At 38.4% G+C, this 16,797-nt stretch overlaps 1 protein-coding gene across 3 annotated transcripts in view; it reads right to left on the minus strand.

Moving 5' to 3' along the window:
* Positions 1-16,797, minus strand: part of LOC140914728 (DPY30 domain-containing protein 1-like) — a 21,097-nt gene continuing 4,300 nt past the window's right edge. For 2 of the 3 annotated variants that reach the window (XM_073353270.1, XM_073353271.1), the window contains 5 exons: positions 15,651-15,806; positions 15,415-15,537; positions 5,208-5,306; positions 4,041-4,142; positions 1-2,470 (listed from right to left, as the gene is read on the minus strand). In XM_073353270.1, the coding sequence (XP_073209371.1) occupies positions 2,405-2,470; positions 4,041-4,142; positions 5,208-5,306; positions 15,415-15,537; positions 15,651-15,797 (537 nt within the window). In that variant the 5' untranslated portion in view covers positions 15,798-15,806 and the 3' untranslated portion in view covers positions 1-2,404. The remainder of the gene's footprint in view (positions 2,471-4,040; positions 4,143-5,207; positions 5,307-15,414; positions 15,538-15,650; positions 15,807-16,797) is intronic. The other variant, XM_073353272.1, reaches the window with a different exon arrangement.

A 16,797-nucleotide genomic window follows, 5' to 3' on the forward strand; every position in this document is an offset into this window, starting at 1 on the left:
AACTGTGAAAAAAAGTTGTATTCACGGATTGTTACGGACATTACAAATACTGCCATGTGATGCCAAGATATAATATGCACCCTGGTGGACATATGTATAACAAGATCAACAGTTCATTTCAAACCAAGTGATCAGAATGGGAGTGAATGAAATAGCAAGTAGGTACTGTGTTTCTATTGGTGTGATAGGGAATTAATGGCTCAAATTATTAACCAGCATGTTAAGGGCCACAGTCTCGTGTTTTAGCTGTATTTCCCAATTACATATCAAGGCTGAGATTTTCAAAGCTGAATAAGGGATAGGACATGGAGACACAGCTGCCATTAAAATTACACAAATATGCATCAATTCAGAATAAATTTATACACTGCAACACGGGAATCCAAACCTCTAAATACTTATTCACACAAATAGTTCCATTTACTTTTATGCGACTATTTACATAATTAAGGATAGCTGCATGAATCAAAGTTTGTAGGAATGCGTCCCAGACTATTGATGCTCTACTGTTGTGTTTTTATAGAAAAGTTCTTTCTAAAACAGGCAGATGCCAATAAACAGCATAAAACTATCAACATGCATGGGCAATAGTATAGTTTTGGGTTTTCAATATTTATTTGCCAACAGAAATCCAAGGCTATTTTACATATTTTTTACTTGTTGCTACAATGCAGCATTTTTAGCACTTTGCAAAGATGCATTTAACCTATCAGCCCTATGCCACTTTCCAGCATGAAATTAAAGCATGATTCAAAGTCACTGAGAATCTTTCTGTTGACTTTAAGGGATTGACCCAAAGACACTAATGCACTGAAGTGAGGAATCAATAGTAGAGAGTGCAGAAAGAGCAAAGATTTTCTTGGAGAATTTCATTATGAATCGATGGTGTTAAAAGCACAACATTTTGACACATTTCTGCTCAGTGGCAGCTTTGCCACATGAACAGAGCAAGTTAAACTAGGACAGGAAAGTATTTATTGCATGACTGACCTTTGCCTGTAGAGTCTACATATTTTCTAACTTATAAAGGGTAGAAGAAATCCTAGAACTAGCTTTAGCATAGATTAATTATCAAACTGCTAAGATATCCCAAAATCTCTCTTTCATCCCAAAACACAAAAATATCAATTAAAAAAAACATATACTGAATTTGTAATGGAGTAATATTTTATTATATATTATTGATCTTAACTGAATGTTGACTGCTCAACTAATATGTACTGCTACAAGACACTGAGGTGGAAAGAAACCTTTTTATTTTATAACCAAGAGTCATCCAGTTTCTGAATTCTGATGTCTTTTCCAGACAAGTGTCTATTTAGAGCAGGCAAGTTAACACTCTTGACAATCAGCAACAAAGCACCATCATTTCCTTGTTAAAAGTAATCTGATTAAGAACAGAAGAAGCCATTTGAATAAAACTTGAACAATCAATATCCAGCTCAAACTCAAAACAAATTTGGATTTTTTAAAGGTTTTATAGTTTGTGTTTTTTATAAATAGACATATCTGCTCTTCCTGGGTTCAATTTGGAACATACGTAATGAAATAAAGAAAAAAATACCGTAATTGTGGAATTTTTGCCCAGGAGAAAACCAGAGAATTTTGGAAATCTCACAAGAAAAAGGAAATCTCTTTGGTCAGGAAATCAGGCTAAATTCAGATATGATGATTATCTGATGCCTATTTGAAGTGAACTTCAAAACCTTTTGAGGTTTGCCCATTACTAACAAGAATTCATCAGATAACACCTTTCATTTGAAAGCATTTTGGACTCTATCCTGCAAGGTACTGAGCATTGTAGCCCACATACAGCAAAGCACTTAAGCATGTGTAAAATTTTCAATACATGAGTAATCCTATTGATCCTAGAGAACTCAGATCAAGACCTTTATTATAAACAGTGTACGTACAGGAATCACTTCTTCCACTAATGAAATGCAACTAGTTCTGGATGGAAGCGGTAACCGATCTAATAAATGAGAAGAGGAGAATTTTTGGACAATGACATCAGGATGAATCCCTAAGGTTACTTCTAGAGCTTTAATATTTAATATTCATGAAGGCCAGTCAGGATATTAGGATTTGGGATACTTCTCTGAAAGTACCTTATCTAGTGAACTACATGGAATTCAGTGTATCATCTTTAGAAGAGATTAATTGTCTCTCCTGGTTCCACTGAATCCAGGTACAGTATTTACAACCTGATGCACAGAACACTAATGAATTAGTAATCAGTAGCAAGTCAAATCAGTTTTTCCCAGAATTTGAATGATATTTATTTTTATGATATTTGCCTTAAATTAGCTGCCTTAAAACATTTTATCTAACTCTCAAACCCCCAGGTATCATTGATAAATTCATTCCATATATTAAATACACAATTACAGTAAGTCACTAAACTTCAGGAATCGACTTTTGTATCAGTTGGGTTTTCTTCCTCTGATTCAGCCGTGATATTCATTGCAGCCTAATAGCAAAAGAAAGAAAGAAAGAAAAAAGAATTACTCACCAATATTAACAGAAATTGATAAAAAGTGCTACAAACCAAAGCAAACAGAAACAGTGTTTAGACAACCTTCAGCAAGACTATGCATTCTCCTATTCAGTGAAATAACACTTTAGTTTTTATTCACCTCTACCATCAACAAGACAGACTGTATAGAGACAATTATCCCAAGCTAACAAAGGGCACTGAAGGGTGCAAGTGTGTACAATACTGTAAGAATATTGATCTGGTCCCACAATTTTTAAGTAAACTCACTGACAATATCTTTCCAGAATGCAAAAAGAATGTGTCATCACCAGACTAATGCTTACACAACTGTGAACCTAATTTATATGCCTAACACTGGGTAATGACATAGGTATATGGCTACACATATAATTATTACTCATTTGTATATCTGATTACCCAGTGTGCATGTGCAAATGCAGTAATAACTACACACCAAATATGCCTGCAGTTGCATGCATACGATTACATGAGCTTAACTGTGAAAACCTGACTTCAAATGTATTCTTAGCTACATTAAAAATAAGAGCCACCTGTAAAACATTTGTAAAATAACAGGCTGTTATTACATGAAAAACATGTTAACAAAAATTCCTCATACAATGTAAAGTCAAAGCTGAAATTACATTACTGACAATAAAATAAGATGGGCAAGACAACTTAATGTAATTCAAAGAAAAAAAAATCTGGCAACAGCATACTGGAACTACAAACAGTCTTTACCAGTATCTTGACTTAAACAATCAATTAAAACAAAATATATTCGGTTACTTAAAGACTTCTTATTTCAAAAATGTTGAATTGAAAAGTGGGATCTAACACATTCTTTTGACCATCAAAAGACATATGTAACTGGATACATTTGACTACTAGTGGCTGGCCCAAGAGATATTGTTATTCACGCTGCGATGACTTGCACAAGTCAAAATTTGATTCATGTTCTCTCACTTCCCTGTAGTGACAGATGCAAGGAGTATTGTGAGAACCGTGTGCTTTAGCACACCAGGAAAAGAAAGAGCCTCTAATTACTCTCAAGATTCACCTCCAGCTGATTAAATTAGCACTTATCATAGCCATATGATCAGAGAGGCAAGGGGAGGCAGCTGCTCCCCTGGGAATATTGAAACTTTCATTTGGAAAAAAATGTTGAATGTACAAAGTTTGAAATTTAAGGATTTCCTTTACCACATTGGCTCCATCACCATTTCCTCAACTGCTGAAACAGGGGCACAGCTGGGGGAAAATGAAGCAGGGCCAGAGAGTTCCTATAATCAACTCATCCTTGGCTGTGGGAATGGCCTGTGGGGGCCAGTGGCAGCCAACAACCAGAGAGCGTATTCCAAAGGCTGCTCTAACATGCACTGGGGATCAAGCTCTCTTCAGGAGGTCTGGAAAATACGGCCCAAATACTCTCTTTTAGGCCATAATGGAAGTGCTGACACAGCCTTAACTGTATAGGCATCAGTGGGGACAGAAAAATCTCTATGCAGGGATTACTTAGACTTTTTTTTCCCCTGGTACTTACATCAGATTGCCCGCTCTCATCTATCTCCTCAACTCGGGTCAAATTAGGGGCTCCATATTTATCTGTAAGCTCAGCTAATGTCCTTGATTTATCCTCCAGTTCCTACAATTGAATTACAAAGCTTCCTGTGAGTCATTAGTAATTCTGTTAATTTTGTCACAAATGTATTTAAGAACTCTGAATATATGTCAAAGAACCTTAGTATGCATTAAACTAATGAAAATAAACAGATGCCATAGAGTAGAGATTTATGGAAACAAAGCCCTGGCATAAATAAATTAAGTGTGAAAAAGGTCTATGTATTACTGTTAGGGCTAATATTAATTATTATTAGAGGAGTTTAAACAATTTTAGGTTTTCATGTAGTATAAAGTTTGATATTTAGATAGTGATACATTGTCAATATTTTGACAAAATGATCTGAAAAAAGTGTTCTCCTTTAGATTGTGATGAACCCCATATACTAGAGGCTGGTCTATACTTAAAAGTTTTATCAGTATAGTCATGCCAGTTGGGGTGTGATTTTTTTTATGACATACCTGTAAAAGCCGTATGTAGACAAAGGTATACCAACAGAAAGATCCCTTATGACGGTATAACTTATTTTGCTTCACAAACCAGAATAAGCTATATTGGTATAAACACTTTTATACTAGCATAAGTGTATTCAGAGTAGGAAGGTTTACTGTGTTAGGTACACAAAGCTAAAGCAACAAAACTGTTAGTGTAGACAAATCTTAGGTGTGTTTGCATTTACAAATAACATTCACTTGTGTTCCCATTTAAACAAAAACACTCTCATAACCATAACTAAGGAAGACTGCAGCACCACTAAGCAAACAAATGTATAATAAGCTGCACTCTGAAACCATTTATACTTGGTTACGAAAAATATACCGAAGAGACTGATAGTCCAGCCCAGTGTCTAACTCGGGAAGTTTGAAATGAAGCTGGAGGGCTAGACATGCATCCCAGAAATGTTCTTTCACAGACTTGGACAGTTTGGTCAAATGTCCATAGGCTAAAAGTAAACATACACAATTCCTGCACTGATCAGGGAGGATGTTTGACATCTAAGCATAGATCTTGGAAAAGCTAGTTGGTGATCTGTGACATTATCTAATTATTATTATTATTACTATTATTATTAACGGAAGTTTGTCAGACCTCTTCAGCTTTTTGCTGCAAGGACAGCTCTTCTGCTTTCTTTTTCTCTACCCTTTCTACTTCCAGCTGAGCCTCCTCACGTTCTTGTTCCAGCTGAGCCTGCAGTCATTTTATGGAAGCAATATAACATGGACAAATTGAGAAAAAAAGTCAAACTACAGTAGGATGACCTATGTTGGTGTTAAAGTTTACAAAGCAGAGGTTTTATATACAGTAACTCCTCGCTTAACGTTATAGTTATGTTCCTGAAAAATGAGACTTTAAGCAAAACGATGTTAAATTAATCCAATTTCTCCATACGAATAAATGTAAATGGGGGGGTTAGGTTCCAGGGAAATTTTTTTCACCAGACAAAAAACTATATTATGTGTGTGTATATATATATACACACACACACACACACACACACAGAGTATCAGTTTTAAACAAACAATTTAATACTGTACACAGCAATGATGATTGTGAAGCTTGATTGAGGTGGTGGAGTCAGAAGGTGGAAGAGGGTGTGATATTTCCCAGGGAATCCCTTACTGCTAAATGATGAACTAGCACTTGGCTGAGCCCTCAAAGGTTAACACATTGTTGTTAATGTAGCCTCACACTCAACAAGGCAGCACGAATGGAGGGAGGGAAGACAGCATGGGAGATAGAGACACACACCCTGTGTGTGGGAGAGAGAGAGAGATGCACATTGCCCCTTTAAGTATGCTGATGCCACTCTAAGTACACTGCCTATTTAAGTATATCAGGAAGTTGAGACAGCAGCTGCGGCCTCAAGCTCTCTCCCTCCTGAGCCCTGTCCTGTCCCCACCCTGCTCTATATGGAGAAGGGGTAAGCAGGAGGGGCAGGAGCAGGAGGACACCCTGACATTAGCCCCCCTCTTCCTCCCTCCCTGCACAGCAAGCAGGAGGCTCCCGGGAGCAGCTCCAAGGCAGAGGGCAGGAGCAGCATGTGGCAGTGGGGGGAGGGACAGCTGAACTGCTGGCAGTTGATAGCCTGCTGGGTGGCTGCGGCACAGGGAACTTAGGGGAGCGGGGAGCTGATGGGGGGTTGCTGGTCAACCTTAGTTCCAAGCCCCCACCAGCTAGCTGCAACGAGCTGCTCTTCCTGCAAGCAGTGGACAAAGCAGGCGGCTGCGAAACAACTCTATAAGGGAGCACTGCGTAATTGATCAGCAACACAATGAAACAACTTTAACCAGGATGACTTTAAGTGAGGAGTTTGTATGTACTTTTTTTCCGAGGGACAAGATGGATGAGGTAATATATTTTATTGGACCAACTTTTGTTGGTGAAAGAGACAAGCTTTCGAGCTTACACAGCTCTTCTTCAGGTCTGGGAATTACTCATAGTGTTACAACAAAATACAAGATGGAACAGATTGTTTAGCATAAGTAGTTAACATATTTCAAGGAAGCTTAAATTCATAACTTTACTAGACACTAAAAATCATGGACTGAATAGAGACACTAGATTTATGGCTTATTGCAACAATCACCCACTAGCAACCCCCCATGTTCATTTTCTCCCCATTGTTGGAGGGATGTTAACGGACCACTTTACCTTGAATGGTCCCTTGAAGTATGTGTTAACTACTTATGCTAAACAATCTGTCCCATCCTTACAGTCCTTCGTTTTCAGTTTTTATTTTATTTATTTTTTCCCGGGCATTTATCGGTGTTTATTACTGTAACAACAAAAACAGCTGAAAATCAGTGCAAAAACTTTTACTAATTTTTCTGGGTAAATAGTGGGATTTATTTTAGTGGACAGAAGGATAGGGAGGAAAAGCATTCAATAGATTAATGCGTTCATGAATGGAATTCAATGTGGTTTACTGCAGAACTAAAACAGAACTCAAAACACAATGCCACCTCTGAGTTCAAGAAAACAATATATCGCTAATCCCCAAATAAAGCTTTTCATAGGAATAAGCAGCTTACTGTTGTAGACTTAGAACAATTAGTCTATAAATATTTACATTTAGTAATTGGGCCCAATATTTTAAAATATTTATAAACACTCATTGTGAGGTCCTTCAGTGTAATTTCCAAAAGTCCTGCGTAGCATAGGCTTACAGCAATATTATTTTTAAGCAGTCTTTGCCCAGGCCCATTTTCCTACAGTCTTGGATGTAGCTGAATTTCAAAAATACTCTCTCTATATCAACCGAGACAGGTGGGACACTGAGGATGCGAGAGAGAGCACGGCTCAAAGTTGGACAGTCAGTGTGGTGGATTTCCCAGTATTCAAGAGGAATTCAACCATGATGGCATGGTTGTCTGGGGAAGGCATTGCCATATAGGCACAGAATTCACTTTCTAGTTTTGTACTTTCTTCTTTAGAAGCCACAAAAGGGGAGATTATACAAGCATACTCTTTAAATTTATCAGCTGAGGCCACCCTTTACGATGAGGGTCAAACAGCACAATGACTTTCCAGAATGATGAGTCTCTCTGAAAAGCTGTAGGGGACATATTGCGAGCATCAGTAGCTTCCCACTTCTTTGACAGCTCTTCATAAAAACTTTTGAAGGCTTTTGCAAGCTGGTCCTTCTCAGTGACTGGCAACACAGATATGAAAAAAAAATTTCTGGAATCTCCCCAGATGTGCTTTTGTGAGAAAGTTCTGCTGAGAGATTGTTAACCAGAATGCCAGACACCTCTGTATTAGAAAATGCAACATCTGTTAAAGAACTCGATTTCAATTTCTTCTGTGCTTCATGTAGTGGCTGAAGTGTTTCAATCAGGAATTTGAGTTTTGTACAAAAGTGTCAAGGTTCCTCCCCCACTCTGAACTCTAGGGTACAGATGTGGGGACCTGCATGAAAAACCTCCTAAGCTTATCTTTACCAGCTTAGGTCAAAACTTCCCCAAGGTACAAAATATTCCACCCGTTGTCCTTGGACTGGCCGCTACCACCACCAAACTAATACTGGTTACTGGGGAAGAGCTGTTTGGACACGTCCTTCCCCCCAAAATACTTCCCAAAACCTTGCACCCCACTTCCTGGACAAGGTTTGGCAAAAAGCCTCACCAATTTGCCTAGGTGACTACAGACCCAGACCCTTGGATCTTAAGAACAATGAACAATCCTCCCAACACTTGCACCCCCCACTTTCCTGGGAAATGTTGGATAAAAAGCCTCACCAATTTGCATAGGTGACCACAGACCCAAACCCTTGGATCTGAGAACAATGAAAAAGCATTCAGTTTCTTACAAGAAGACTTTTAATAAAAATAGAAGTAAATAGAAATGAAGAAATCCCCCCTGTAAAATCAGGATGGTAGATATCTTGCAGGGTAATTAGATTCAAAAACATAGAGCACCCCTCTAGGCAAAACCTTAAGTTACCAAAAAGATACACAGACAGAAATAGTTATTCTATTCAGCACAATTCTTTTCTCAGCCATTTAAAAAAATCATAATCTAACACATACCTAGCTAGATTACTTACTAAAAGTTCTAAGACTCCATTCCTGGTCTATCCCCGACAAAGACAGACTATAGACAGACACACAGACCCTTTGTTTCTCTCCCTCCTCCCAGCTTTTGAAAGTATCTTGTCTCCTCATTGGCCATTTTGGTCAGGTGCCAGCAAGGTTACCTTTAGCTTCTTAACCCTTTACAGGTGAGAGGAGCTTTCCCCTGGCCAGGAGGGATTTCAAAGGGGTTTACCCTTCCCTTTATATTTATGACAAAAGGCTTTGCCTAATTTCTTACATAGTTGCTTGAGATTTCAGCTTTATGGCTTTTCCACTGTTGAACTCTTTGTGATGTAAAAGTTGCATTAATACACCTATTGCATTCTGAACACTCAGTGCAGCCAAATACAGACTAAACCATCTTGTTGGTACAACTTGAACTGAAATGCTGCATTCAAGTGCGATCTCTTTGCAAACATCATAGAAGATTTTTATTTGAATGCTTGAAAACTGCACCAGCATCTATTATGAAATTTTTTAAATCGGCCATTCTGGGAACCTCTGTTGCAAGAGAGATAGTAACATGCAGCAGGTGAGCTGGGTAAGACAAAGCAATTTAGGTTTTTCATTCAGCTTTACATCTTATGTGAACTTCGCACAGTAAGAAGCCGAGTCAGAATTCACTGTAGCTCAAATCCTTCCATAAAAGTGCATATTCATTTAAAGTTTTACTGACACAAGCTGCGACTGTTTGACTGCTGACTTTACAAACTCCATATCTGCCAAAATGAGTGTAGGCTTCTCCAAAACAAAATGAAAAATGAAAACAAAATCACCAGGATTGGGCGGTCGAGAACATCTGACGAGTCATCAAAAATCAAAGAACTAACTGTATTTCCAATCAACCTCTCTTTAATTTTGGTGGTCAGAGCAACATCATTCTCCTCCAAATATTTCTTCGTCATATTGATTGAATTTGGCAAAGATTTTGCTGTTGGACAGAAATTTCATATAAAATCCTCCAAAGGACCATCAGCAAGGCTTAGCGGCTGCACTGTAAAGCAGATGGCATGTATAAATTACTTATTAGATCATTTTGATCTCACTCTTGCCATGCCCAGATGAATGCTGATTCCAATGTTTGCTTGTTTCTGTTTTCACCTTCTCGTTTTAGTCTTAAGTGTCATTTGCTCTCCAAATGTTCTTTAGTCCGGTTGGCCTGAGTGTCGGCTATGATGCCACACCATTTGCAGCACATACACTCAACTTCATCCTTTTCTCACGTTTTTGTTTTTTTTTAAACTTTTGAATACTTCCTTACATTATGAAACATATTCTCATTTTCATTTTTTTCCCATCTTTAAACCGTTATCTGCTAACAGCTTGAAATGTGTACACGGTGGATGTGAGATTCATCAGGACATTCAGATGTGCATGCACTTCAGAGCTTGCGTGCGTGCCTGTTTGTTTATTGTGTGTATTTTCTAGACTAATATATAGCCTTAGTTCAACAGGCAGCTTTCCGTATACACACAAACTAATGTATTATCATAATACATATATCTCATGCAATGTACTGTATTTTCCTAATAAAACACAGGTTTTTTTGTATGTTTGAATGATACAGAAAAAAAGAATACTACTTTTTGTAAAACCCGAGATTTTTTAAGTAAAAATCGGTTTAAATTGAAAATGAAGGGACTTATCCATCTTGTCACAGTATTTAGCTGTGACATTCTGGGTAAGTTTCCCAGACCTGAAGAGGAGCTCTATGTAAGCCAAAACCGTGTCTCTCTCACCACCATAAGTCAGTTCAGTGAAACATATTACCTCACCCATCCTCGTGTGCAACTGACACGGCTACAACAACACTGCATACTTTTTCTTCATCATTTACAATGTATTTTATGCTTGAAAACATAAACCTACAATAACTGAAATAATAATAAGTTTAGATTTGCTGAAATATCAGGTGACTCAACAATCTTATCAGTTGTGGACCAGAATGGAGAGCAAGGTCTTTTGATTGTCAAAGGGAAAACGGAATAGACAATTGAAGACCTTAACCTTCCATACATCCCTCACACACTCTCATTAAAGGTCAAATCTAATGTTCATTTGAAGACAACTAGAACTCATAAGAATTTAAGACCCAGATTTTAAAGGTGTTTTAGGTGCTACTGCATTCAGCGTTGCAATGTCTAACTGATTTAGGTGGCTAAATCTCATTTCAAAAGGGATTTAAGCACATAGGAGCCAAAATCTCATGGACAGTCTGTAGGGTTTAGGTTCCTAAATGCCTAATCTGTCTTGAAAATGAGATTTAGGCTCCTAAATCAGTTTGCTGTTGCAATGCTGAACACATGAACGTCTACATACCTTTAAAAATCTGGGCCTAAGGTCTTTGCTGCCATCATATATCAGAAATTGCATAATTTAAGTATATGTAATGTTTTATTCATTAACACTTATGGAGAATCAAATAGTACAGCAAAAACCTTGTTTTATTTGCTGTAATATTTTGTGAAAATATATTAACAAACATGACCACTAAGTCCAAAAGTAGCATTCAAATGCCTTTTGGCCATATGCATTCATACAGAGCACATGTATGTGCCCAGAGCTAGTCGTTCAAAACAGTGACCCACTCACAACCAGTCCCTTGAAAAATGTGAATTTACTGTGGCAGAGCTGAGGGGAAAATTCTTCAACAAATAACTTATTTAATTAATTTAGCCTTTTCTTTCTTTGTGAGCCACCTGCAGGTATAACATCATATTCTCATATGTATTAATTATTTGAAATGCTTCATGAAATTCTTCAGCAAATAATTCGGTTTTCAAACTGTTAAATTGAGAATTTAAAAGTATAAAAGAATATACAATATGCAACTCATGCTATAACTTATACAGCTAAACTAATGAGAGCAGCATGAGTTTAAAATTGTGTATTTGATTGTCATATGCTTAGATTACACTTTTATGGTTAATTATGTAAGAAATCCCAATCTGGGAATGGCAACAGTACCATGTGATATACAAACAGGGCCATTTCAGACACTGCTTGTTCACACAGGTGGCTTTGGGTCATGGGGGGCAGGGGTCTGCTCTACCAAGGCCAGCTAGCAATGTGGGTGTAGTCTTTACTTCTCATGTTTCAGTTCTATATAATGTCACATACAAATGGTTTTATGCTGAAATAACTCTACTGTGATGATAAATTGAGCCTCAAGAAGAATCAGGACATATCCATAGCCCATGCTATCCCAGACCACAGATTTTCCCTCCTTTTATTTAACAGGAAACCTCCATCCGCTAATCCCGACTTTTTCCACAAACACACAATTTCTGGATACATTCCCTATTACCTCCCCTTCCCATATGCAGTGTTAGAGCAGAGCAGTTGGGCCAAATAACATGGAGAAGGTTACACATTAAATTGCAGACATGCAAGTGGAGCCCAGTCAAATAATTGTGCAGTGGTTCCCTAGATTTGCTTGAAGCTGCCTTTATATGTAACTAACCAACACAGTATAAATTATGAAATTTATATTCAAATATACATCCGAAACATGCATTTTACAAATATTGAAACATTCACTTTGCATGATGAACACTCGTAACAGTAAGGCTCAAATGCTCACATAATTTTTGTTGAAAGCAAACATGACAAAAATGCATACATGATCAAATCAAAATTCAACGTCCAATTCAAACAAATATTTGCAAAAAAAAAAAAAAAAAATTTCTCAGCTCTAAACTCCACATAGGATACGAGGCTTAGTCACGGATCAGGGAACCACAGTGGATGTGTTCCATAACCATATAATGGCAACCACTTATAAAGTTGTATGTGTGTATAAATTACAGATCTGTTGATTGTCTGCCACTACACAGGGAGTAGTCCAGATCTACTGAGTACACCTAGCATGTGCATGGACAGTAGGGCTGTCAAGTGATTAAAACAATTAATTGTGATTAATCGCGGTGTTAGTAATAAAATACCATTTATTTAAATATTTTTGGATGTTTCCCACATTTTCAAATATATTGATTTTAATTACAACACAGAATACAATGTGTACAGTGCTCATTTTATATTTATTTTTTATTATAAATATTTGCTCTGTAAAAAACAAAAACATTTTATTTTTCAATTCACCTCATACAAGTACTGTACTGCAATCTCTTTATCACGAAAGTTGAACTTACCAATGTAGAATTACATACAAAAAATAACTGCACTCAAAAATAAGACAATGTAAAACTTCAGAGCCTAGAAAGTCCACTCAGTCCTACTTCTTGTTCAGCCAATCGCTCAGACAAACAAGTTTGATTACATTTGCAGGAGATAATTCCACCCGCTTCTTATTTACACTGTCACCTGAAGTGAGAACAGGCATTCACATGGCACTGTTGTACCCGGCGTCGCAAGATATTTACATTCCAGATGTGGGAAAGAGTCATATGTCTCTTCATGCTTCGACCACCATTCCAAAGGACATGCATCCATGTTGATGTCGGCTTCTGCTCACTAATGATCCAAAGCAATGCGGACTGACGCATGTTCATTTTCATTGTCTGAGTCAGATGCCACCAGCAGAAGGTTAATTTTCTTTTTTGGTGGTTTGGGTTCTGTAGTTTCCGCATCGGAGTGCTGCTCTTTTAAGACTTCTGAAAGTGTCTTCCACACCTGGTCCCTGTCAGATCTGGGAAGGCACTTCAGATTCTTAAACCTTGGGTCAAGTGCTGTAGCTATCTTTAGATATCTCACATTGGTACCTTCTTTGCACTTTGTCAGATCTACAGTGAAAGTGCTCCTAAAACGAACATGTGCTGAGTCATCATCTGAGACTGCTATAACATGAAATATATGGCAGATTGTGGGTAAAACACAGAGCAGGAGACATACAATTCTCCCCCAAAGAATTCAGTCACAAATTTAATTAACTCACTATTTTTTTTAACAAGAATCATCAGCATGGAAGTATGTCCTCTAGAATGGTGGCCAAAGCAAGAAGGGGCATACGAATGTTTAGCATATCTGGCACGTAAATACCTTGCAAATCTGGCTACAAAAGTGCCAGGCAAACGCTAGTTCTCACTTTCAGGTGACACTGTAAATAAGAAGCAGGCAGCAGCATCTCCTGTAAATGTAAACAAACTTGTTTGTCCTAGTGGTTGGCTGAAGAAGAAGTAGGACTGAGAGGACTTGTAGGCTCTAAAGTTTCACATAGCTTTGTTTTTGAGTGCAGTTATGTAAGAAAAAAAAATCTACATTTGTAAGTTGCATGTTCATGATAAAGAGATTGCACTACAGTACTTGTATGAGGTGAACTGAAAAATACTATTTATTTTATCATTTTTACAGTGCAAATATTTGTAATAAAAAATAATATAAAATGAGCACTGTACACTTTGTATTCTTTGTTGTAATTGAAATCAATATATTTGAAAATGTAGAAAAACACCCAAAATATTTAATAAATTTCAATTGGTATTCTATTATTAACAGTGCAATTAAAATTGCGATTAATCATGTTTAATTTTTTTAATCACAATTAATATTTTTAGTTAGTTGTGTGAGTTAACTGCGATTAATTGACAGCCTTAACTGACAGGCAACTATACATAATGAACTCCAGCACCCGACAGACTACTTGTAAGTTACTGATGCTCAGAGAAGCCTTAAATTGGGTATTCTTTGCCTCTCGGTTCTGCATTATTTAAGGATATCATACTGCAAAGTCAGTTTCCCTACTTAACCACTTCCATGTTCTGGATGGTCATGTCACTTATTATTTGACACATAGACACTATGCAAATCACATTATAGTGCTTTTATACTGCATTATTGTAACACCATTATATGGACATATGCAGTACGTCACCATAAAATACATACCTAGGTTGGTTCCAGTGTTATGAATAAGGCTGCGAGTCTGTCGTGGAGGTCACGGAAGTCACGGACTGTGTGACTTTCAGAGACCTCTGTGAATTCTGCAGAGGCTGGAGCGACTGGCCTGGGGGTCAGCCACACCGGCTGCTGCTGGAGCAGTCTCAGGTCACTACACTCCCCCACCCCCGAAACAGCAGGAGTTTGGGTGTGGGCGGGGCTCCAGGGCTGGCGTGCAGGAAGGGGTGAGGGCTCTGGGCAGCTCTTACCTCGGGGGACTCCCTGGAAGCAGCAACATGTCCCTCCCTCGGCTCCTTGGCGGAGGCGCGGCCAGGCAGGTCTACGCACTGCCTCTGCCTGCAGACACCACCCCCGCAGCTCCCACAGGCTGCAGTTCACAGCCAATGGGCGCTGCAGAGCCAGCACTCAGGATGCAGACAGTGTGCAGAGCCCCCTAGCCACGCTTCTGCCTAGGAGCCAAGGGACATGTCGCCGCTTTCAGGGAGCCACGCAGAACCAGGTAGGGAGCCTACCAGCCCCACCAAACCTCCTCCCCCATCCAGCACTAGCGAGGGTCCCGGACTGCACCCCATCCCAGAGCACCTGCGCTGCCCCTTGGGCCACCCCCCACCCCAGAGCCCCATGGAACTACTGGGCTACCCTCTTCCCCCCCTGCCCCCCCCACCCACCGAGCACCCAATATTTAGTCAGGGGTATATAGTACAAGTCATGGTCAGGTCACGGGACATGAATTTTTGTTTACTGTCCATGACTTTTACTAAAAATACCAGTGATTAAAACGTAGCCTTAGTTATGAGGTGTCAATGCCACAGTATTATCTGCTAGAAATTTTAATTACTTTTATTATTGACTATATTATGCCATACCTGCTGCTCCTCTGCAAGTTTCTGCTGGATCGTGAGTTCTTCCTCCTTCATTTTTTCTAACATTTCCAGTTCTTTCAGGGCCTCCTCACGTTCTTGCTCCAGTTCAGCCCTCTCCTGCTTCCTCTGTCATTGCATGATATTGACAAATCAGAAAAAAGATTAACTAATATTGGCTATATTGTCATTAAAGTTTGTGAAAGAGTAACAGTAATCATTTTAAATGCAGAGAGATCCACCTCTTGTTCTTCATCTAAATTTCTCCTGTATTTGTAAATCCAGTATGCCAGGTACTCTATTGGGTCTATGGGCCGATGCTCTACCACTTCTGCAAGTCCCTTTGCCAAGCATATTCCTAGGCATCTCTTGAGATATTCAGAGTCCATTCACAGCTCCTGAAAAATGTAAAGGAAAACAGACACTAAACAGTGATTCCTGATTTAAACTAAAAAATATTTTAAGAATTACTAACTAGACCATATCAAATAGTTTGTTGCAAATAGTTTAGCCAAGAAATTCAGCCTTTTTTTTTTTTTTTTTGTGACTGCTCTGTGAAGAGGTTGTGCATTGTATTAAAGACAGTGTTATCTAGTTGACAAGGCACTAGGCTAGGAGTCAGGATTCACAGTTCTGCCACAACCTGCTAGATAACTTTGGAAAAGGTCATTTGTGTCCATTCCCTTCTCACCCCTTTGTCCACCTTGCCTATTTAGACTGCAAGCTCTTCAAGGCACAAACTTTCTCTCACTGTGTGAACAATGCCTAGAACCAGGGGTCCTAATCTGAGTTGGGGCCTATAGGCACTGCAGTATTACTAATAATAAATACTAATTTGCTCATTTTTTACAAGTGTTGAATACTTTGTGCATGAACATTGATCATAGAGTTTTTGAGCTGGTTTCAATGAATATTTACTATTCATACTTTATGAGCTAGTCACGTAAGTCACATGCTGTTGTGTCTGCTCCTTGATCAGATGGCCTAAGCTTTATCAACTGGAATTCCTTTTTCCGTTCACAAATTATCTGTGAATATTTGTAAGTATCAGACTAATGTGGGAGTAATTAAAACAGCTTTGCAAAATGGCCACAAGAGTAGTCCCAATAGAAATGCTCTCATAAACAGATTTTTATTCACACTAGGATTTGAAAGATTTTGCTTCCAGCAAGAATTCTTGTGAATAAAAGCTTGTTCTTCTGTGGCTAGGTGAATAGAAGTCATGAACACAATCAAAACAAATTGGTAGGTTATATCCATAAAAATCTTCGTTAATGCTGCCTGACTGACAAAGAGCATGCACACGTCTGATGTATTTTAATCAGAAAACGAAGTGGGCATGCACTTTCATGCACTAAATCATCAATATTATATGCCAGTATAGTATGA

This window comes from Lepidochelys kempii, chromosome 7 (assembly GCF_965140265.1).
Source record: "Lepidochelys kempii isolate rLepKem1 chromosome 7, rLepKem1.hap2, whole genome shotgun sequence".
In the NCBI taxonomy this organism is placed as follows: domain Eukaryota; kingdom Metazoa; phylum Chordata; order Testudines; family Cheloniidae; genus Lepidochelys; species Lepidochelys kempii.